The 24,594-nt window shown below is 39.0% G+C and overlaps 1 protein-coding gene across 39 annotated transcripts in view; it reads right to left on the bottom strand.

The window, feature by feature from the left end:
• The window catches only part of DST (dystonin), a 411,253-nt gene that overhangs the window by 111,627 nt on the left and 275,032 nt on the right, over nucleotides 1–24,594 (bottom strand). For all 39 annotated transcript variants that reach the window (XM_060752763.2, XM_060752758.2, XM_060752766.2 and 36 more), the window contains 10 exons: nucleotides 18,263–18,386; nucleotides 14,185–14,393; nucleotides 12,438–12,755; nucleotides 12,116–12,282; nucleotides 10,508–10,664; nucleotides 9,408–9,531; nucleotides 4,249–4,317; nucleotides 2,235–2,470; nucleotides 1,704–1,833; nucleotides 998–1,197 (listed from right to left, as the gene is read on the bottom strand). In XM_060752763.2, coding sequence (XP_060608746.2) covers nucleotides 998–1,197; nucleotides 1,704–1,833; nucleotides 2,235–2,470; nucleotides 4,249–4,317; nucleotides 9,408–9,531; nucleotides 10,508–10,664; nucleotides 12,116–12,282; nucleotides 12,438–12,755; nucleotides 14,185–14,393; nucleotides 18,263–18,386 — 1,734 coding nt within the window. The remainder of the gene's footprint in view (nucleotides 1–997; nucleotides 1,198–1,703; nucleotides 1,834–2,234; nucleotides 2,471–4,248; nucleotides 4,318–9,407; nucleotides 9,532–10,507; nucleotides 10,665–12,115; nucleotides 12,283–12,437; nucleotides 12,756–14,184; nucleotides 14,394–18,262; nucleotides 18,387–24,594) is intronic.

The raw sequence follows: 24,594 nt of genomic DNA, 5'->3' as shown, positions 1-24,594 counted from the left end.
CCTGCCTTAGATGTGGGCGAAATGTCAGGAGAGAATGCTTCTGGAACATGGCCATACAACTTGAAAAACCCACAGCAACCCAATGAAATACAGTTCCTGGACCACCTTAGCAACATACACCCAAACATCCACATCACAATGGAAAAAGAAAATGAAGGAAAAATGCAATTTCTAGAGGTCCAATTCATCTGCCAACCAGATCAACAAGTGGGTCACACAGTTTACAGAAAACCTACACACATGGATAGGTACCTACATAAAAACCCCAACCATCACCCAAGTCAAAAAAGGAAGCACAATTAAAGCCCGTGCAAAAAAAGAATCTGCTAACCCCCCTCCTCCAAGGCGAACTGAATGGCCATGTTCCAGAAGCATTCTCTCCTGATGTTTCACCCACATCTATGGCAGGCATTCTCAGAGGTTGAGGGGTCTGTTGGAAACTAGGCAAGTGAGGGTTATATATCTGTGGAATTTCCAGGGTGGGAGAAATTACTCGTCTGATTGAGGCAAGTGTGAATATTGCAATTGATCACCTTGAATAGCCTTGCAGCTTCAAGGATTGACTGTTTCCTGCTCAATGGGTTTAGTAATGATGAAATGTATCTAGATATATGTCTTTTATAATATCAAATTGTGTATAATATATCATTAAAAATTAAGCAAGATATGAAATAATAGGATTGAAAACCTCATCTTACATCTGGAACTGAAATGCTTAAAAAGTCAAATTTTAACACTGATAGAAATAATGGCAAATTATGATAAATATTATTTCCTCTGAGGGACAGGAGATGTATTTTTTTCAAAAAAAATTGTTCATTTGTCCCTTTGTATTTTCTTTTGACAAGTGCAGTCTTGGGTTTGACAAGTGTAGGAAAAAGCCAAATACATTTTACTGACAACAAATCCCTACTGATTGAGTGCTACTCAGAGGTCATGGTGGCATTATTTTAATTAAAGAGAACAGAAGTCCTGTGCACTGAAATCAAAAGCTCACCTGAACTTGCTGTTTCTGGGTGCTCAGCATGTTTGGATCAATGGACAGTGGTCCAAGGACACTGACCATTAATTCCTTTTCCACCAGCCACTGCTTCAACTGAGCCTCAGTCGTCTGAAATTGGGTCAGGTAATTTGATGACTCTTCCAATTTTTTCTGTCTATCAGCTGTTACCTGACTCAGTTCCTTCCACTTGGAATCTGTGGCAAAATAAAGTTGATATTTTAAAAGAACACATCAAACAATACCTTTGTATACCTTCATATACAAATCACATAATGTCTAGATCAGTGGTTCTCCACCTGTGGGTCCCCAGATGTTTTGGCCTTCAACTCCCAGAAATCCTAACAGCTGGTAAACTGGCTGGGATTTCTGGGAGTTGTAGGCCAAAATACCTGGGGACCCAGGTTGAGAACCACTGGTCTCTATGCTTCTTGATTTCTAAATGTTCATAGTTCAGCTTACAGGAAACTAGAAACTAAGTTTCCTAAACTAGCCATAATGTATGAACAGAGAGCCTGCTCACAGAGGGATGCGCATGCCCAAGGGACAGGAGGCAAAGAGGCAATTCTGCTGTTGTAAATAATGATGGCACAGTAGTGAAAGATGTCCCAAAATAGCAGCAGGCAGCGGGTAAACGATTAAATGAACCAAGTACACCCATTACAAGCCCCATTCGTTGCTGACAGCAAACACACTGTAATACCTATTTTCTCCAACATCTGTTTCCATTTTGGTGCCTCAGGAGAGTCCGGGTTCTTCTCCAATAGCTCTGTAACTCTGTCCTTCAACTCTTGCACTTTATTCTCATTCTGTTTCAATTCTGTTTCAAAAAGCTACAAAGGACAAACATGTTAGGTCTAAGACCATATAAGATCAGCATAGCTGACAGAAGGGATTTTTCATGAAGATGGTTTCTTAATCCATTTAGGAAGCCAGTCGAAGTCAGAGCTGATATAGTATACCCCCTTTTTATTGCAGGTATGCAATCATCCCAATTATCCCATGTTCCCCATAGGCACTTCTATGAGATTTCCACAAAGAACCTGTATAAAGTGATAATATATATGGGCGCACGCATTAACATCCTCTCCATTTCTCTGAATAGAAGGCTCACTCTGAAAATTAATGATTCAATATTCAGCATTTCCTGAATATTGAATCATTAATTCAATATTCATTATTCAATAACTATACGCCTGCATAGTTTAAAAACAGAGAGCGAGAAAGATATTACCTTATGTTGATCCACTTGTTCCTTGACTGACTCAGTGTCGAGAGGAGCCGTTTCCCATTTGGCTGTAGCAGTATCCATTTTCTGTAACCAGTCCATCATTGAGTTTGATTCTTCTTGAACGTTTTGCATGTTTGAAAGCATGGATTCCAGTTCTGAAGTTTTTTTCTTCAGCATTGTCCCCAAGTCATCATAACTCTTGTTTACTGCTGACATGCTGTGCTGGACTGTGGTCAGTTCTATGAGAGAGAGGGGGTACACATTTTTTTTTCATGTCAGGAGCGACTTGATAAACTGCAAGTCACTTCTGGTGTGAGTGAATTGGCCGGACACCTATGGTCATCTAGTCTAACCCGTGAGGGAGAAAAATCCATAACTAAAGCATCCTATACAGATAATAATAATAATAATAATAATAATAATAATAATAATAATTTTATCCTTGTATCCCGCCACCATCTCTCCAAAGGGACTCGAGGAGGCTTACACACATCACAAGTGCTTAAAAACAATACATGAAATAAAGCACGATATAAAATACAATTGAATAAAACATACAGACATATAAAACAGCAATTTAAAACTCAAATAACAGTGCTCATCAACTAAGTGGCAGTAAGCTACTGTAAGACAAGGGAAAGGGATAAGTGCAGAGCTGTAACCATGGAACAAGGGCAAGGCTGCATAACTTTTGCATAGAACCAATAGGGACTAGGCCAGACACCCTCAAACTGTGGCCCCCCAGCTGTTTGGGCCTTCAACTCCCAGAATTCCTGACAATTGAACAAGCTTGTTAAGACTTCTGGGAGATGGAGGCCCAAACAGCTGGAGGGCCACAGTTTGAGGATGCCTGGACTAGGCGTTATCAAAAGCTTGTTTGAACAACCAGTTGCCACTCCAACTCTGTGTAAAATCTTCCAGCAAAGATGAATCAACCCTCATTCAAAACAAAGTGTTGAATAGCTTTAACCATCAGAAGGTTCTTCCGAAGTTCTGGATAACAACATGTTTTTTCTTGTAACTTGAATCCATTAGCTTTGTTCATATGCTCTGATGCAGGACTCTTTTCTCCATCTTCCACATGACAGCCTCTTCAAATCTTCAGAGATGGCTATCATTTCCATAGCTCATAGCATAAATACTGAAGACACCAGATCCCATCTAATCTTGGAAGTTAAGCAGGGTCAGACCTGGTTAGTACTTGGATGGAGGACCAACAAAGAATATTCGGTTGTAGGCCGTATTTCAGTGGAAAGGAATAGCAAGTCACCTCTAAGTATCCCTTGCCTACGAAAACTGTATTAAATTCATGGGATCTCCATATGTTTACAGTCAACTTGAAGGCACATATACACACACATTCTCCAGGATAAACATATCCTGATCCCTCAGCTGTTCCTCACAGAATTTGATTTCTAAACTCATCACTATTTTTACAGCCCTCCTCTGAACATGTTCCAGCTTGTTGACGTCCTTCTTAATCTTAAGTTCTGAGAACAGTTAAAAAAAACTTTATTCAAGCTGAGGGGATAGGATTTGGATCGGAATAATAGAGTAAGAAAAACTGGTCAGCTTAAGTCGTTCTTCCAATGGAAATCATGACTCCACTTCTTTTCTCCTCACAGTTGAAACACTGATTGTGTGAATGCCCAGTTGTCTTCATAGTCACATCTAGTTGAGCTCTACACAATATGCAGCCACCCAACTTAGATATCTCAGAAAATTAGATGGAAAGTAGACCTTTCTGACAATGAATTTTAGCTGTCATAGATATCAGCCCTGCTATAACTTGCACTTGCTGGAGGAAGGAAGGGGAGACCTGGCATCCTCTATCTTCTCTTGATTCTCAATTAATTGGCACAGGTTTGCCCCTGCACACCGACATTCTATGGGAATCTATACTGCAATGAGCAAAAATTGCCAACTAATTAGAAAGTCCTATTAAGAGGAGGGAAATTATGAGCAATTTTATTTTTCTCCTCTGTATTTAATTGAAAAGCTCTTAGCTACTACTCACCTTTGTTTGACAGGAAATCCTGAGTACCTACAGTTGCTCCTTCACCATTTAATACCAAGCCGCTTACAGCTGAAATAAGAGACGTATAAGATTCAGTGGTCACATTGCATTCATCGAGGGTCCATCAGTAATACAAGTCAAATTAGATATAAAATGAAATAAAATGTGATTAGCTCATCCATTATTTTTTGGAAACAGCACCGGGGGCGGGCGGGCGGGCTTCCTGATGAAATTGCAATTTTCGTCTCCAGAAATCCTAGTTCAATACTAAACACGACACCATGCTCAAATGTTAACCAGCAAGCAATCGTTCCGCATAATGCTCTGTACACCACAAATCTGTATTTGGTAGGTGACATGCCTTGTATAATTAGTTGTTTAGGATAAGTAGTGTGAGATATATTAATAATGTATTATCAGTACTTATAACCATGATGGAATTATGGTTATTCAATATACCTTATTCAGAAACACTATAGTGACAACAAAACTCCATAGGGAGAACGGAAAATCCTCCACTCATGTCATTCTGCAGAAAGTTTAAGAAATTACCACACATACTATTCCAGTCATTTAAGTCTACATTAAATAATTTCATATTTTTATTTACAGTTGGTTTCCTATGAACAGAAGGAGGCTATTTTTCAAAGATGTGTGTCCTCTGATTGAATCCGTAGAATCTTTTGATGGTAAAACAAGCTTCCTATCACAAGGATGACAATGCTTGGAAATTGTGTTACAGATTGCAAGTAGCAAACAACAGGTATTCACAATAAATGTGCGATATGTATGTTTTGTACTTGTGACAGATTCTCACGTAGATTTGGTATACTGATAATTGTAGTAAACAAATCAGTTTTTGGTCAACTTTGGTTTGGCTATTTGGGGTGCTGATTCAGAAAACTGCACTGAATAGACCACATCAGCTCTAGTTTCTGATTCAGAATAAATGCCATCCAGTAGTCACCATATGCTCGCCCACAGAAAACCATATCTAAGAGAGTTTCACGAGACCAGTCACTCTTGTTGCTGTGTGGTTTTGAGGAAATAGTGTAGTAATGATGAGGCTGCGGACCATATTTTTGTTCTTGCGGACCACTGGTGGTCCGTGGACCACATGTTGGGAACCACTGATCTAAAGACTTAAATAAGAAAGGGCATGGTGCAACAAGATCTCACCAGTGGAGAGACCTAAAAAGAATGAGAGAGCTCATTCATCCTCCATGTCTGAGAAAGGCACATTCTTGCTTTCCCCTCTTATGTTTGGAGAATAACCTTAGCAACTGAGAGAGTGTGTAGGTACTAACCCCTACACTGCCCTCTGCATTCAGTGAACATTGGATCATGTTAATTGAATGAGAAGGAAACAAAGTTCATTTGTCATTCATCCAAGAATAGGGAATCCCTTGTATGGCTACCTTTTTTTACTGCAAAAGAATCATTTAGGTAGGAACAAGCTATCACTGAAAGATGAGAGGAAATTGAGTTCCCTTTTATACTGCTCACATTGCTATTTTGTAACAGCTTATGCTACATATTTCTGTCCCGCAGAACTCAACCAGAGTATGCAATTTTTGCTTTGAGAAATCGCTAACCATATACAAATTGGGTTGTTGTAGGTTTTTCAGGCTGTATGGCCATGTTCCAGAGGCATTCTCTTCTGGCGTTTCACCTGCATCTATGGCAGGCATCCTCAGAGGTTGTGAGGTCTGCTGGAAACTAGGAAAATTGGGTTTATATATCTGCGGAAAGTCCAGGGTGGGAGAAAGAACTCTTGTCTGTTGGAGTTAGGTGTGAATGTTTCAATTGGCCACCTTGATTAGCATTTGATGGCCTGACAGTTTTCGGGTGTGGCTTGTTAGTGCTTGAGGGAATCCTTTGTTGAGAGATGATTAGCTGTCCCTGATTGTTTCTTGTCTGGCGTTCCCCTGCGTTTGAGTGTTGTTCTTCATTTACTGTTATAATTTTAGAGTTTTTTTAATACTGGTAGCCAGATTGTGTTCATTTTCATGATTTCTTCCTTTCTGTTGAAATAGTCCACATGCTTGTGGATTTCAATGGCTTCTCTGTGTAGTCTGACATGGTAGTTGTTAGAGTGTCCAGCATATACAAATTACTGAATGTAGGTTTCTCTGCAATACCCACTCACCAAACTGTCCTCTAGCCCTATGTCTGCAGTAGCACACTACACATCTATATAAATAAAAATGTAATGTTGGTTTGTGGGATTAACATAAGTCAAAAACCACTGGACGAATTGACACCAAGTTCGGGCACAATACACCTATCAGGTCAACAAGTGACCATCACACATAAAAACACGGAAAAACACAGCAGAAGGAACTTAAAAAGTCAAAAAAGCAAAAAGATGCTAAAGCGCATGCGCAAAATGACTCCCCCAGCAAACAAAACACACAATAGCATATCCACACTCTCTTCCAGACTATAGCTCCCAGCATCCCCCAGACCAGGCCCTTTAGGAGAGGAGGATGGTCCAAATGCACTGCTTCCAAGATGCAAGCTTTCTTTGTTTGGATTTTATGAAGGGATCCCAATCCCTGCATATTTCCAATTTCTGGACTGTAACACCCAGCAATCCTCCAGATAGATAGATTAGATTAGATTAGATAGATAGATAGACAGACAGACAGACAGATCAGGAGGATTGCTGGGAGTTGCAGTCCAAGAATAAGTAGAGAAGGAACAAAGGGGAGAAAGGGGAAGGGAAAGAAGAGAATAAAAGAAAAAAGGGAAGGAAGGAGAGAAAGAAAGAAGGAGAAAAGGAGGGATGGAAGGTTGGCCACAGCAATGCGTGGCGGGTACAGCTAGTTGTGGATAAGATCTTAAAACATTTAAGACAGGAAAATGTTGCATAACAGGTTAAAATCTATTAATTTCTCCTGTAGACCTAACCACTGGCCAGTCATAGCTTTCTTTCCTGCTTGCCAGTTTTCAATACCATAAAGTTAGCTTCAAAAATTCTCTCTTTTAATAAAGTGTCAGCATAGACATTATTTATGAAGGTGGTAAGAAAACTCAGTAGAACTTGCTGCACGTCTATGTAATCAGAGAGCCTGAAGATGATTATTTAATGGAGCAGAATTAATGGTTGCCTTGGAGAAGGCCAAGTATTGACCCCACCAGCACCAGCTGGAAGGTGAGTGATCGCTTAATGGCAGCTGGGAAATGGCAAGAGAAAACAAGTCCGCCAAGTAAGTAAGGTTCTCTTATAACAAGAGACCAAGACCTTTCTACAGTTCCCACTTGAAAGAAGCGCTGCTAGCACTTTTCATAACGAGGCCAATACAGGTGCAATGAACTAATTTAGTGAGCAATTTCAGAGCTTGTTTTTCAATCTTTCCAAATAACAACAGAGTTTCAGTACAAGTACTGTTGGTATAAATTACAAATTACCAGGGGTTGTGTTTAGTAAACCGCAGTGCTTTTCCCCAAGGCTTCCTGCTTTATACAACTGGTTATACTGGTAAATGTTAAATACTAAGGAATGGAAAGTGGGGTTACATGCTAAATTGCTGTGATTCAGGAGTGTAAAAAAAAAAATACCTGAAACTCTGAGTGCACACAAACGAGACATTTCGGTCTCTGCTATTCCCTGCTATTCTACTAAATTAGTGGTTCCCAACCTTTTTTTGACCAGGAACCACTTGACCAGGGACCACTCTTCAACATTAGTACCAAAAAGCTTTTTGGTCAACTTTAGATTTGGTTTGAGGTGCTGATTCAGAAAAAATGCATTGGATAGACAACATCAGCTCTAGTTTCTGATACAGAACATAGTCAGCGACAGGGAAGGAGTGGCAGGCGGTGCAAAAGGAGCAGAAATAAAATAAAATAAAATATATAAAGAGAAAGGCTCAAGGACCAGATTTTCATCCTTGTGGTCCACTGGTGGTCCGCAACCCACAGGTTAAGAACCACTATACTAAACCAATAGATATGGTGTAGCCTCCATGGGTCATAAGGTATTCATATATACATGATATCTCTGGGACTTTCCTGTGTTCCACAGGATTTTCTTGTGCAAGTTAGCCCCTGGAATCTGATATACGTGAAGTAATAAACAAATAGGACTGAGGGCCAGAAATGTCAGTTTTTGCAAACAGAAATTGAAGAAGCCAAAGAAGATTTCTGTGATTTTCTCCAGGATAATAATGTATTAAGAGGATAGCTTTTCTGGCACCAGTCTTTTCCAGATATTTCCATACTGGTGTTCTTTATTTTAGAGATATGGAAAGACAGTGGTTCAATGGACTACTACAATAGATTGCATAGACTCAGGGGATATGACTTCTTTAACTAATCCTAAAATGCTATGCCTGTATGAAAAATAGGGAACCATGAATTAAGAAAGTATTATGCTGGAAGTGGGAATCAAACAATCTCCTGACATGACTGAGCTACATTCTATACTGTCCAGGACTAATAAGAACTGAGGTTCAATAATACCTGGAAAGTTACATGATTCTCATTCTGTTCTATCTTATTATAATAATTATAATTATTTTTAGGGTGGGCCAATTCCCGATATAGATGGCACCACACTCCAAAACTCTGGGTTACCTCTCCCCTCAGTTTCATGCATATCTTAAACAGCATGAGGCACAAAATAAATCTCTGAGGGGACCCACAAGGCCAGTGGCCAAGGAGTCAAACTGGAGTCCCACATCACCACCTTCTCTTCCAGGAGTCCCCCCAGGAAGGAATGAAGTCATTGTAATACAGTGCCTCCAACTCCCATCCTAGCGAAACAGCCCAGAAGGATACCATAGCCAATGAAATGTCCAGGAGAACCAACAGGGACACACTCCCCCTGTCCACTCCTCTGTGTTGGTCATCTGCCAAGGTGACCAAAGCTGTCTCTGTTCCATAAACCTGACCTGAGACCAGACTGAAATGGATCTAGATGCGTCCAGAAAAATAAGTTTATCGGAGATGTTAACTGAGGTATGCCTGTGCTCATGACAGATTTTTCTTGAATCATTTCTGCTCTTTTGCATTTTATGACTACCAGTCAAATAGTTTTTGAACACACAGAGCATTCATTTGGGAAATATTTCTTAAACATTAGTTGGCTGTTTCTTTCTATTCCATGCAATATTTAATAAATGTTCATTGTGATACACATTATCACAAGGTACCTGGTTTTAGTCCCCTTGACTTTGCAGGTGAAGTCACAGCACTGATCAGGTTGCACAACACTGTTCCTCTGGTAATCATTTTCTGAATGTCAGGTGCCTTTGAACTCCATTCTTCTTCCAAATTCTGTGAAACAAACCAAACGGTTACATTCAGCTGCATGCTATATAATTCCCTTTTGGAGGACTTAACATGGCCAGAAACAATATTTTTATGACATTCCATAGCGTGTCGCCCATCCACACATACCTTGTCATATCTCATTTGTGCTTTACAATTGGAATTAGCATGTTTAAATGATAAGAGATCAACTGTCCTAAAAGCCTTCTGTTCCAGATGCATGTAGATTAGATGAGTTCCACTGATGAGAGGAATCAACTTCATATTCTCCTAAATAAGAGCTTCTACTTCTGCAATAGTAACTTATTTATTTATACCACACCTTTTCTTCCAAACTGAGAGATGACTAAATTTTAAGAAAACAGAGTGTACAACCACAATGACTAAGATGATGATGCTTTGGAAGAAACTGCTTTAGAAGGCTTTAGCACTCCCATTGACTTGGAAGATACTGTGGACAAACATCAATTATTCGTCCACAGCATCTTGCTCTGCAAGAGACCCCATCTGTACTGACCATTTAATGCACTTTCAAATGGGTATTGAAGAAACCGGTTTTGCTGTGAAGATGATGACAGAAAATCCTGTAACCAGTTTGTGACCTGGATGGTGATTACACAAACCCTATAGCATTGATACACAGTAAGGGCTTCTTTTAAACACTTTTGTTGGAATTTGTTGTCTGGCCACCACAGTTTGAAGCTAGCTTTGAACTACATTAAATGGTCAGTGTAGATAGGACCAAAGATAACCAAAGCACAAACCACTATCAAAACACAGCAAAGGGCTCACCTCCACAGGACAATTTAACACAGTATAAAGTTCTGGACTATTTTACACCAATGCAACTAAAAGAGTATTTTCACAACTGCTATGTCAGTCTTCTTAGTTTCTCAGGCTAAAAGGACAGTATGAACTGTGTTACCTGACATACCACTGTTAGTAAATGACATATTTTAGGCAATAAAAAGAAGCATCTCACCTTGGTAGTTTGCAAATGTTTCTTTAAAGTATCAGTATTTAAAGAAGGCTGTGTGTCTGGAACTTTTTTGATCACCTCATCTATCCATTTCTTTAAAGATTCTACATGAAGGTTGAATGCATCCATTTGCTGTTGGCAAGAGGATACATCATCTTCTCTGAAAAAAAGTTTAAAAGGAAAAGTTAAAGGAGATACGATCTCTGTATTTCAAGATAATCTACATTAACTGCTTTGAAAGCATTATGTAAGTATTTATTTAGTGCCATCGACGTAGAAGGCACTGTATACAAATAAAACACTAACAATATACACATCCCACTCAGAGAGAGGAAGGAATCGTTTAAATCAGTGGCTCCCAACCTTTTTTTGACCAAGGACCAATTGAACAGGGACCACTCTTCAACATTAGCACCAAAAGAGTTACGAATCAGTTTTTTGTTATTTGGGGTGCTGATTCAGAAAATTGCATTGGATAAACTACATAAGCTCTAGCTTCTGATACAGAACAAATGCCATCCAGTAGTCACTATCTGCTCGTCCACAGAAAACCATATTTAATAATTTAGAGCTGATGTGGTAGTAGTAATCTTTTGTCAGCGTCTTCCCTTGTTGGATCGACACTATAAGAGGGTTTTGTGAGACCAGTCACTCTTGTTATCGTGTGGTTTTGAGGCAACATTGCAGTAATGGTGAGGCTGCAGACTATATTTTCATTCTTGTGGACCACTGGTGTTCCATGGACCATAGGTTAGGAACCATTGCTTTAGATACTCTGACAACATGAAGTTGTAAAAATAAAACTGAACCAGAATTCTAAGAATTTCAGAAAACCAATAAATAAACGCTGAAAAAAGACAATTGCAAGGATATGGAGACGGAGTATACCCGAGAAAGGGACCCCCTGAAACAACTTGACAATTTTTACAGAAGAAATTATATTAATATAACATATTAGGAATGAAAGATCACTTTTGGCATGCTATGTGCCTTGAATGGGCACATGTGATGTCAGTTTTGCTTTAAGAATTCAACCCCACCACCATACTTTGCAACAGGAATCATAAACACCCATGGTAGGTATATGCAGACCATCACATCTTGTGGTTCAGATTTCAGTTTATCAAGTCATGTTTTTTATAAATCTTTGTTCTACTGTAAAATTACAAAGCTTGAACATACTCTTCCATTTATAAATTGTCAAATAATTGCAACCACCTTACATAATTATGTGCTCTAATTATTAGGGCTGCAAATTTTAATCAGTGTAATTGGCAATGATTTAACTGATTAATTAATAAGAGGATATCACAACAAACTCTCAGTAGCAGTGGGGCTGCAAATTAAAAGCATACATTTCATTGTTACAGATATTTTGCCTGCAGTATATCACCACCATAAAAATATTAACAATTATCTTTCCATCTCACATTTAGTTGAGCTTTTAACTAAATGCCCAATCATGAAAACTTGGATATGTAATTTACTGTAATTACATACATATAAATCAGCTAAAGGCAACTACTCAACCAGTGATAATTTAATAGTCTTGATATATCTGAATCATCCTCATTATCACTATTTTTACTGTTTTAAAATTCAGCTACTCACTTTTCTTGTATGGCTTCCTCAACTTCCTTAAATTTCTTTAACAGAGCTTTTACTTTTTCTAATACTAAAGATTTGTCTGCAGGAAGTGCATGAGTAGAAAGTTCTTCAATGAGGTGTTGCAAAACTTCAAGATCTTTTTTCTGCTCCATCAATTCTGTGTTGGTTTCCTACAAAATGGACAAGAAAGTAATGGCTTCATCCTTGACTGCATGAGCTAGTATTCAGAATTAAGTCCTTGAACTCACCATGTTCCCTCATAGCTGTTAATGAGGTGGCTACGTACACTGATGCAATTCTAAATATGTAGCAATATGAGATTTACCTGAACATATTGGGACATTTCAGTGACATCCTTCCCTGGGACATCAGCTTCACTTAGAGCCTGAGTCTTCTTGTCCAAGAATGACTGGAGTTTACCAGACAGGCATTCAAATAGTTCTACTTTACTCTGCAGTTCTTCCATCTTTCCAAGTTTTTCCTTGTGTTTCCTATTTGCTTCTGCAAACCGTACAGAGAGCTCATTCATTTTAGCTTGCAAAGAGGATGCAGTGGACGGATCTGCTGTTTCCATGCATTTGCTCATTTTTTCTTTCATGGCATTTAGGCTGCTTTGACGACTTAGAATGTCTTGCTCTAAAGCCTGAAATAAAACAAAGACAACTAAGAGCAGACGGATTGGAGGATTCATCAATCAGCATGCAGGTTCATTGATGCCTGAATTCAGATCGGGCTAGCTATAGCCTTAAACAAATAAAGTTGTGGCCCATTTGTTTTCATTCAGTGATGTCTGTCCAGTTGGTGGTTTTAACACGCAGAGGGGAACTCATCTCTGCATCTCTGGATGGCCCCCCACAAGGGTCTGCCTTCAGGGACAAACCAAGAATGGTCAACTTGGAAGTCCTTGAACAGACTCAGAAGTGGAATGGCAGATCAAAAGACAACCTGGCAAAATAGCACTACTGAAAATAATCCTCCACTTTGTGTAACCGTGGAGCAGAACAGACAACTCTGCAGCTGTATGCTTGTCCGCAATGTCCTGCCTCATGTACAGAGGAAGAATTGTTGGAGGCTACAGACAATGCGGTTGCTGTTGCCCATTTTTAGTCAAAAGATATTTAGCCGCTTGTGCACCTTCATTTTTATCAGTTTTATACTAATTTATGCAATGCTTTTGATACGAAATAAATAAATAAATCTCTGGACATGCAATATGGAATACAACAACAACAACAACAATTTATTACAGTCCATAGACCCATAAGTGAAAAAACAGTCGTTAAAAAAATATCCCATCTCATTGTCCAAAATAAACATGGTTTCAAGTAATACTCCTATCCAAGCTTAATTTCTTTCTCAGCCTTGTTGCCACTGCGAGGAATTTTGCCACTATGCGGCACTTGTCCTCTAAAAGACATCTAACAATCCCTGCATGGGGTGGCTGGTCATGTGGGACAAAATTGGATATAAAAGTTGGCTATGTTGCACTGTGTAAATAACGGCACTTCAATAAAATGTGTTCTATTGTTTCTACTTCATTTCCTTCACAGGGGCATAGTCTTTGGGCACAAGGAGTTCCAGACAATCTGCCTCTTAGCAGCTCTCGAGGGAAATACATTTAATTGTGCCTTTGTAAAGAGTCTGTGATATTTGACCAATGTAAGACCTTTTATGTATTCACATGTCTTAAATGGTTCTCTGTATGGAATAAGTACAAACCGCACTATGGTTCTCAACACAAGACCAAGGAGATTAGCAAATGTTTGTATGGAGTACAGTATGATTGATATCCAGCTTTCAAATTTTATTTATTTTATATTTATCCCACCTTTCTCCTGATAAAAGGGGGAAGTTTGAATATAAACAGGTTAGTTATATTCAAATATGTTATAAGTTCTTAAGAAGCTCACTGCTTAAAAGGATCTTAATGATGCCACCTTCCTAAGACTTACATTGTTTTCATATGCTTAGTCTTTTTTTATTATTCATACTACATATTTCTTTTTTTTACCTTGTTTTAAGGCCTGTTGAAGCCTTAAAGAAAAAAATTGCTGTATTAAAATTCTTCTTACCATACTTTTACTGATAACATCCTGAAGAGCAGCAGAATTCAAAGGCACTTGACCTTGCTCCTCAAGACTTTTCTCAACGCCATTCATCCAATCAAGCATTTCATCCAGGCCATCCTGCACACTTAATGAACGTGTCAGAGTGATTTGGAGTTTCTCATTACGATCATTTACTGCTTTGGATAACTGATTATACTTATCCACAATAGTATCTGGGGGAAAAAACAGGAAAAGAATTATAAATCTGAGACCCCCTTCTACACTGCCATATAATCCAGATTATCAAAGCAGATGATTCACATTATCTGCTTTGAACTGGATTATAGAAGTCTACACTTCCATGTAATCTAGTTCAAAGCAAATAATCTGAATTTTATATCTCAGTGTAGATCCAGCCTTAGAATACAAGAAGCCGCCTTTGAAAATATTAAACTAATACAAGTATTTAATCCAACAAAATCGAATGACAGTTTTTCAGAGTTTTATGAAGTTTTTTTTCTACCTGCAATCTGTAAGATCTTGCAAATCAGAGATGCAAAATAGAACTTGTTATTTTTCTTCTTCATTAGGAAAACCCTACTATTAAGCGAATGACCCATATTAATCCACATTGACCATCAGGTGATGATAGATGACATCCAAACACAGCCTAAGAGCACTAGGGTGTAGGAACCATCTTTTATGGTTGTGTTTCATGCACTCTTCAAGAATGATGAAATGTACATATTACATTTAATGAAAAATCAACCAAAAATCCACATAGATGAGGAGCAAGGAATCAAAGTAAACAAAAAGATGTAATTTGAAGTTAACAGTTACTTATAATTTTGAACAACACTACTATCCATATTCAACAGCAGTCCACCAATTCACAAAATCTCACTCCAATCCTGTTTATAAACCTGAATATCAGAAAGTCAGAAAATGAGGGACAAGTTCACAACAAGTAGAACCTAGAGATATCAGTTATTTTTCTGTGAGAAAAGTACAGATTCTTCATTAGTATTCTGACTGGAGTCAAGTATTATTTAACACTGGAAAGCTGTGGTTCACCCTGTGCACGATGTGTGAGCCTACAATTGAGGTACAGTCAGCTGAGTATTACAGATAAAACAGTTAATCCGTCCAGGTGGCTCCACTTTTCAAAAGGCCTCTTAAGGTAAACAGCAAAGAGATTTAAAAGAAGGGGCATAAGGATGAATTCTATGGAAGAAGGATTTCACTTGTTCTTTTTACCTAATGAATTTTCATGACTGATGTCACTTTGCCATAAAGAGGGTCAATTCCGTCAGTCACTCAAAACTACATTGCATTCAAACCACCAGAACAGGTAAACAAAACCTGTCTTTTATACCCTCCAGCTCCAGAAATGCAACACAATGTATTCTGCAAGATCATTCAACATCTTTCTTTTACATGTTCTTTATACAGCAAATGTAAAACAAATAAATGGCCAAAAGAACAGGTTGATGAAAAAAGCCCCAAAAGCTGATAAACAAAGCACCAGAAACGTATCAGCCTAAGCACGACTAGGCATAAGTATAAGAAGAAATAGAGCAATATTTTAATATATTGACTTGTAACAGCTGAATGTTAAACAGATGGGCTTTCAGATAAGGGAATTAAAGATTTAAGTCTGCATATCCAGCTTTCTCATGTATCTTTAGGCCTTTATAAATATTCCAGAAATCTCATATGGTCTGTCTGCTAAGGCGGAAGAGTTATAATTTTAAATGAAACCTCAACTGGCTCAGATATCATCCTTTCTAGACTCTTGCGTTTGCTGGTTTATTTGCTTGCAGAAACCACCAGAACAGCCCTGCATCCAACATTTACTTTAACTAGTCATTACTCCTGCATTCCTTGCTAACAGTTTCTGTGCATCAATATCTTTGTTGATAATTATGAGTAGAAGTATCAACAAAATTCCTAATTACCTGGCTGAGAAACAATCTGAATTACAAATTGTTTTCTTTGCTTTATTTCCAGACAAGGAATGTGAAATGAATTTCTGCATATGTTTAGGCTAATTCACGATGAACCAAATATGAAACCTTTACTCTGTAAACTTTACTCTCCTTGCCTGCTGTGAAATAAGCAACCAAACATCTTTTTGCATGACAAGTATCTTTGCTCCGCTTAGATCACTTCTCTTGAGTGTTTCTTGCAGTTGCTTAATGTTTGTCACTCATCTAGATCTAAGGGTAAAATCTTGGTTTAATTTTTCTGTCCCAGCATCCGGAAGGATAATGAGCTGACTTTGAGTGGACACCAGAGTGATGAATAATGGCAATGGTTCCCCCTTTCAAGTTCTTGGGGGGTGGCAATCTCTGAGCACAGAACAACAGTTAGTTTTTGAGTCAGCAGAGGTACTCCTTTTTAACAGCACAAAAGGACATCAAGATTCTTCTTCTGGGATGTCCTCACATGGAAAAGGAACTGAGGGCATAGCTAAACATGCCACTTATACTGGAGCTGACCTGCATTGGGATACTCTGGATTAGCCCCGGTGCACAACCAGCCTTGAGCCAGGTTGATGGCGAGATAGGCAAGTCTGGTTAAGCACTGCTGGACAGCCATTTTTACCATTGCTCTCCTGTCCTTGTAACAGCAGCTGCAGGATATGAAGCTGCTGGCAGCTGTCACTTATTGCAAGTGATAACACTGACCAAAGTCCCAGAGTGGTTCAAGAGAGTGTGAAGAGAATGGATCACCCTCTCCTTTTTTCTGTTCCTTCCCCAATTGCTTTGGTGCTCTAGCTAGCATCAGCACTTGTGACAAGTGATGATCACCAATTTCACGTCCCTGGTTAACTGCTACAATAGGAGCTCCCAGTGATGCAATGGGTTAAACCCTTGTGCCAGCAGGACTGAAGACCAACAGGCTCTGAGAGACTGTCAGCTCTGCCTCCTCATGCAGGTTCATGAGAAAAGCCATCCACAAGGATGGTAAAACATCAAAACATTTGGCCATCCCCTGGGAAACATCCTTGTGGACGGCCAAATCTCTCAACAAGTTGCTCCTAACATGAAAGAAAACTGCTACAATGAGGACAGGGCGATGCTGGTAAGTGCCATCCCCTGTACCTGGGCCACCTGAAGAAGCAGGATTGCCAAGGAAACAGTGGCAGCTGGTTTAACAAGTAAACAGCTGTTTATGACCCCCAAAGTGCAGGTGAGCTCCAAAGCTTTGGCAAAGCTTCAAGGTACCTCACAACTTTGGGTAATGTAGAGCAGGGCTGCATTAAGCAACTTTGTCAGGCATGTAGGGTGAACTGGCCTTGTACACCCCATCTCACTTCATTTGGTTGTGTATATGGCCCCTGAGAATTATTTAAGGAGGATGACACCATTTTTGGAGGATGAATACTTAGCTGGATAGACTAGGGAATGTGGCCTCATGTCAAAAAGGTTGGTCAAAATTATTTAAATGAAATGCTATAACATCTGTAACTTTTCCTATGTAGATGCATGAATAAAAACGTTTCCTAATTACAGAAGGTTACATACTATGATTGGAGACATAAACTAACAATATATAATAATAATATGTACAGTTAACTATCTTTATTGAAACTTGTGGCCACAATGCTCAATGCTACTTTAGGGTTTTTGTGTTTACAATGTGATCTTTGATTCTTCCTTGCTTTGGAGCAATGGAGTATTCATAACATGTCACATATGAACTCAGACCTTCATACAAGTTTCAAAAGCAATTTGTTGTGTGAGATGGATTTTTTAATACAGACAAGTCCTTGGTGAATGTTCTAGAAGAAGCCAGAGTTGAATCAATGTTGGAACATATAGTGTCAAGATGGAAAACTACCAGGAGCTTCATATAAGTCACTTCAATACACTCTTTCAACCAAATACACTATTTGCACTATAATCTGGTTCACTTATCTTTACTATATATATGACTGGGAAAGATCAGCATTTAACTTCACCCAATTGGTGTTATTTGCTAGCTGTTAAAAGGAGGGGAGGGGGGTGGAAGAAGAAAAAGGAGATGAAAGAATGGAACTTCTCTAGTCTTTGATTATGGAATGGAAGAAATCACAGGAGGCAGTTTCTCATCTTACCCAGTGTATTCTGAATTTCATCTTTATCTGGCAACAGTTCTCCCCTTGTGTCGAAAAGAACTTCAGCTGCTTTTTTCAGTTTCTCTACAGCCATCTGGTGACCAGACACTTGTCCCTGAAGCACCTGTGGAAATGTACCATTGCTACAATCATTTTGCCCTTCAATATACAATAAATAACAATGAGACTTGTTTAGAAGGCATTAGAGGAAGCTATATTTAATTATTGCATAGAACAATTTTTACATGTTGTTTTTCTGGTGAGCTTCCAACCAGTATTTGTATGACCATTCTAGACATCAAGGCTTTGAACCAAATAACTCCTTTGTCTTGTCTACTATGGGCAATTCATATGTTCTACTTTTTGACTCTGGCAAGGTTGATTTGATATTTATCATGGTCTTTAATATTCCTTGCTCATTTTAATTAGGTGTGCAGAAGAAAACCTGATTGTGGCCCCTGGGTAATTTCTGCTTCCCACACTGCTGCTCCCAATGGTATGCCAAACCATTACTACTCCCCACTTCATAGTATAGCAGCTGAGAAACAGGAGGTGAAAGGAAGCCAATAGAGATTTGATGACATTTCCGTTCTTTAGGCCAATTATCACTGACTATGTCACATATTGGAACTGCAACATGATAATGGCTTGAAAACCATATTCTCACTATTCCAGCTGCATAGAACTAGTATCCACAAATAGGAACCAAATGTATTATAGTTAAAATGCAATTAATTGTGTTACTAAGATCTGTTCTTTTCTGCATTTTTACTATTTTGATGATGCATCTGTATTCCTCAGGGATTGGGGAGACTAATATGATCTTATCATCTAACATATGTGAGAATTTAGACCAATCTGCTTTTCTGAATTTGAATCTTCATTTAAATCAAACTTCCCAGGGCCTTACAGTTGGGAAACATTGGCATACTAGAGGCCAATGCTGGGTGTTTGGTATTGGTGGTACCACTGATTTAGTGCATTGTTGCACAATGCTGTCACTCACAAATAGGAGGTCAGGGTTATATCCTCGGTGCCATCACCAGCTGTTGTAGGATGGCGGGAGCTTACTCTCACGAATAAGCAATAGTTTATGCAATTTAGCTCAGGAGAGGACAGCCTCTCCATTTTTATACTCCTGAGCATAGCCCCATATGTGGCTATGGCTGTTAAAGTCACCAATTACTACCACCCTTAGGTGCCTATCAAAGTTTTCAGGAGAGGAGAAACAGAATTCTTCATTTGGGGCAGGCATCCTCAAACTGCGGCCCTCCAGCTTCTGGGAGTTGGAGGCCCAAACAGCTGGAGAGCCGCAGTTTGAGGATGCCTTATTTGGGGACTTGTACATAGAGGTAATCGTGATGTTGCTAAGCTCTACTCTTATAACCTCTATATTGTTTTCTTCAGTGTTATGGACACTGCTGACTTGGAGGCCTGGTTTTACAGACAGCACTTCCGTACTGCGCATGTGGTATTTCCACCACTAAAATCATTCCTGGAATTTTGGGTCGTTTCTGTTGTTTATCCCTGTGTGTTTCTTGGTCACACATTCTTGGTCACGTCCCATTTCTTATCTCAACACAGTTCATAAAGCAGCTGTTCTTTGGCAGCTGACATGCCTTAGATGTTAATTGAGATTATTGTCATGGTTGGTCCTGAAAAGATCTGTTTGTTTGTTTGTTTGTTTCAATGCTCCAAGTTGCTTCTGGTGTGAGAGAATCAGCCATCTACAAAGATGTTGCCCAAGGGGATGCCTGGATGTGTGACGATCCTGCGGGGAGGCTTCTCTCATGTCCCCCCTTTTCCACATGAGCAACGTGATTATATTCATCTGTTTCTAAGGATAGCAAGGAGCCTAACTTATCTGAAAAGGGATTTCAAGAACCTGGGAGCAGCCACTGAAAAGGTCATCTCTTATGTTCCCACTAGATGTACATACAAAATTTGAAAGAAAGAAAGAAGGGCCTTCCCTGGAAGATCTCAAAACATGAGCAAGTTTAATATGAAAAAACAGAAACCTGAACCATAGGTCACAAACAGCTCTTTGAATTGTGTTCAGAAATGCACTAGAAATCAGTGGATCTGTTGCCATGAGGAACTTGTTTCTCCCATATAGCCAGCTCAGGTAATGAATTGAATCATTCTTTTGGAATCCTGCTGCTTAACATAGTATGTCTCTTTATGCCTTGAAGATTTATGGTTTTTTCAATAATCAAAAGGACCAAGAAATATATCAATATAGCTTTGCTGCGGCAAGATTGACCATAGCCAAAGATTGGAAAGGGGAAAAAGGTCTAACCAAAAAGGATTGGAGGGAAAGAATGCGAGAATATATGCTAATGGCCAGAATAACTTATAACAGGAGGAATAAGAGTAATGAGGACTTTTTAGAAAAATGGAAGTTGGCCATGGCATATCTGAATAGAGAGTCAGTAATATAGAGGAGCTCCATTAGGAATTTAGGTTTACCATGAATGAGGATAGATAAATAGGCTTAAAGGCTTCATAGTGTTTCGGTGCGGGAAGTCAGGGTGAAGGGTGCACGGGTGTGGGGATGAGGGTTTATTTTGTTTAGGATAGGGGTTTTGGGATGAGTGTAAGGTCTGTGGTATGTGTGTAAAATGCCATGTGCTGATTTCCTGAATGTTATGGAAAAGATTTAATACAAAGCTCTGACTGTAAACAGTGGAAAACAGGCAGAAATAGCAATATGTGTATTAAGATATGTAAATGATAATAATTTGTACTTAATGTCAAAATTAACTGATTGATTGAATAAGGTAGATAGGCATGTACACGTCAAAAATATTGGTACCTGATTATATCTGCCATGATTTGCTTTTCTGTTATGTACCATAATCAAAATAAACAGTTTTAACGGGAAAAAAAAAGATTTATGGTTTTTTCAGGGTCTGGATAGACCCACTGTGCCAATGTATACAACAAATATTTCACATATAATTGCTATAACCAATCAGTCACCTGACGTCCATAATCAACCAACCTTCCCATATTAAGTAAGCTTTTTGTCAGACAATGAAGCCACCTCCAACTTTGTACCAGCCTGGTAGAATCTGTCAGTTAACCTTGATTGGCATTAATATTCAACAATCTAGAGTCAATACCACCTTGTGATAAGATGATAGACTAGGATTTTGTAGAGTCTGGCTCTGATATAGTAAGGCTTATTTATTCATTATTTTGGCTGCAATTATTGTAATTTTAATTAAGTATTTGAGGGAGCGGAGAAGTGTTTTACTTTTGAAAAAAAAACTAAAGCTTTTAAATGTTGCTAGAAAGTAATCCAAAGCCTTAGGCAAAGAAGAATATTTTGAACCGCTAATCCCTATAAAAAGATTATCCACCACTATGCCGACAAGGTCAGTGCCTTGATGGATTATCAGATAAGTATGTCAGCAGCAAAAGGCAGCCTTGACCTACAATACCTGACTTTTTAAGAAGTGCTCTTCGTACTCATTGCTCTCTCTTACAATTCTGGTCCAAGTCTTCCATACCTCTCTTCCTTTAAACAAATGCACCTAGCACTGCACTCTTCTCTATCTCATCTCTCTAGGCTCTTCCCATCATATACTAGTCAAATGTTATTTTGAGATATGAATCTAAACCCAATCTCCACTAATGTTACAATGCATGCATTTATTGTGTTGATCACCTGATATTATCCACCAGGATGTACAAAACATTTTTCTGTAGCTTCCGAACAGTAAGTGAAAATCCATTTTAAAAGTCCTTGTCAACGTAAGTTAAACAGCATGATAAAACAGCATTCGCCTATCATAGTTTGTAATAAAATATTGAGCTCAAAAGCTTTCAATACTAAATGGCTGCTTATTTTGCAAAATAATTGTGTTTTCACATATCAGAGAAATGGTTGTAGACAATTTCCTCCATTTTCAGAGAGATACATTAGATACCTCTGAAGTCATTTCCAATTCATGATTTTATGAGATAGCATTAACTATCATCCTCCAGTAATATATGGCTGTAATTTTACCAATAGGGACACTAAACAACAAACATATGAAGATAAGGTTTTTTAAATCTAAAAACATATTTCTTCCCCTTGTAGCCCTAAATCATCCTCAAAAACATATACAACATACCATAGTCAAAAGAGCACATTTTAGCTTGAACATCAAGGCACTGCTAGTATGGGAGTTTCCCTCAGAGAGTAATCCTGCCCTTAAGGGGAAGCTTCATATCATGTACTTGAGAAATGATGTTCAGGTTTCCCATTAGTCAGAATCAATATCATCGGTTAGGTGTACGAACTGTATTTATTTATTTTTTGTTGCATTTGTTACAACTGTTTTATAACCACATTTACAATTGTGACACCACTATCATGATTGTATATGTCTCAGAAACGTGCTTTAAAAAGCCAACCAGCCACATCAAGGCATGGAGTTATGCAGCACTAGTGAGTGAGGCACTGAAGGATGACACATTCAGCACCTCGGGTGTTGATGTGCTAATGAGTAGCAACAGGACCAAACAGAGCTTTCTCCTTCATGTTGGCACACTGCTGTTATGCTGGCAGGATGGGACTGAAACTGTCATCTTTCAGCACTCTACTCATCAGTGCTGCAGAATTCTATTGGCCTTTAAGGTGGGTTCTTGCAGTCAGATGAGGAGATGTAGCATGACCAAACACTGTCTACTGAAGAATGCTGACCTCCATGTTTATTTATTCATTTAAAACATTTGTATCTCGATCTTGTTTACCTGCGTAGAGGGACTCAGACTGGCTAACAGCAAGGATTCAATGCTAACAATACAGTCTAAAACCATAACTTCCTGAAAAACGTCTGTACACATTGATTGGGCCTGTCCTTGTATGCACTTTAAAGGGGAAAAATATCTACACATCAGTAACTTCCATAAATAATGACATGCATAGAATCATAGAGTTGGAAGAGACCTTGTGGACCATCCAGTCCAATCCCCTGCTAAGAAGCAGGAAAATTGCATTCAAAGCGCCCCGATAGACGGCCATCCAGCCTCTGTTTAAAAGCCTCCAAAGAAGGAGCCTCCACCACACTCTGGGGCAGAGAGTTCCACTGCTGAACAGTCTCACAGTGAAGAAGTTCTTTCTAATGTTCAGGTGCAATCTTCTTTCTTGTAGTTTGAAGCCATTGTTCTGCATCCTAGTCTCCAGGGCAGCAGAAAGCAAGCTTGCTCCCTCCTCCCTATGACTTCCCCTCACATATTTATCCATGGCCATCATGTCTCCTCTCAGCCTTTTCTTCAGCAGGTTAAAAATGCCCAGCTCTTTAAGACGCTCCTCTTAGGGCTTGTTCTCCAGACCCTCCTCTGGACACATTCCAGCTTGTCAACATCTCCCTTCAGTTGTGGTGCCCAGAATTTAACACAGCATTCCAGCTGTGATCTGACAGAGGCAGAATAGAGGAGTAGAACGAATTCCCTGCATCTAGACACTATACCCCTATTGATGCAGACCAAAATCCCATTGGCTTTTTTTTTTTTTTGCTGCCACGTGACATTGTTGGCTCATGTTTAACTTGTTGTCCATGAGGACTCCAAGATATTTTTCACACGTACTGCTGTTGAGCCATGCATCCCCAATTCTGTATCTCTGCATTTCATTTTTTCTGTCTCAGTGGAGTATCTTGTTGTGTTATCATGTCATGTATTATGTTATTCAAGGGGTGCTTTGAATGCGGTTTTCCTGCTTCTTGGCAGGGGTTTGGACGGGATGGCCCACGAGGTCTCTTCCAACTCTATGATTCTATATATACATTCTCCTAACCTTAAACTCCAGAGTGCATCTTTTGGACAGGATACGAACTCAGAGAAAAGTTTTAGGGGCCAAAGAAGCTTCCTGCAAAAACTGGCTGTTTAAGTGCTTTTTTGTTAAAATGATTTTATAGAATGGCTTCACCATTTACATGAAACTGTCCAGTGAGGAAACCCAAAGGTTTGAGACCAAAGTGTCACCAGTATGCAGAAGGCATCCATTTCTACTTCTCATAACAATTAACTGAGTAGAGTGGGAATCAGTCAGTTATTGAGGGCGTTTATGGGCCAAATACAAGCAAAATGAAATGAACCTACACAGGATAGGATACAGTTTGTTCAGGAAACCTCTTCGGGAATAGATTGCATTCTATCAAAACATTAGGTTATATCTTTGGAAATATTTCTAGATATCTCTCTAGTCCTGAGTGGTCAGATAGTGATATCTCAGAGCCCTTCCACACAGCCATATAATCCAGAATATCAAGGCAGAAAATCCCACAATATCTGGGTTAAACTGGGATATCTGAGTCCACACTGCCATATATTCCAGT

The sequence above is a fragment of the Anolis sagrei genome, chromosome 1 (genome assembly GCF_037176765.1).
Source record: "Anolis sagrei isolate rAnoSag1 chromosome 1, rAnoSag1.mat, whole genome shotgun sequence".
NCBI classification, from domain to species: Eukaryota; Metazoa; Chordata; class Lepidosauria; order Squamata; family Dactyloidae; genus Anolis; species Anolis sagrei.
Note: the sequence above shows the minus strand (reverse complement) of the source record. Positions and strands in the feature narration are given on the sequence as shown.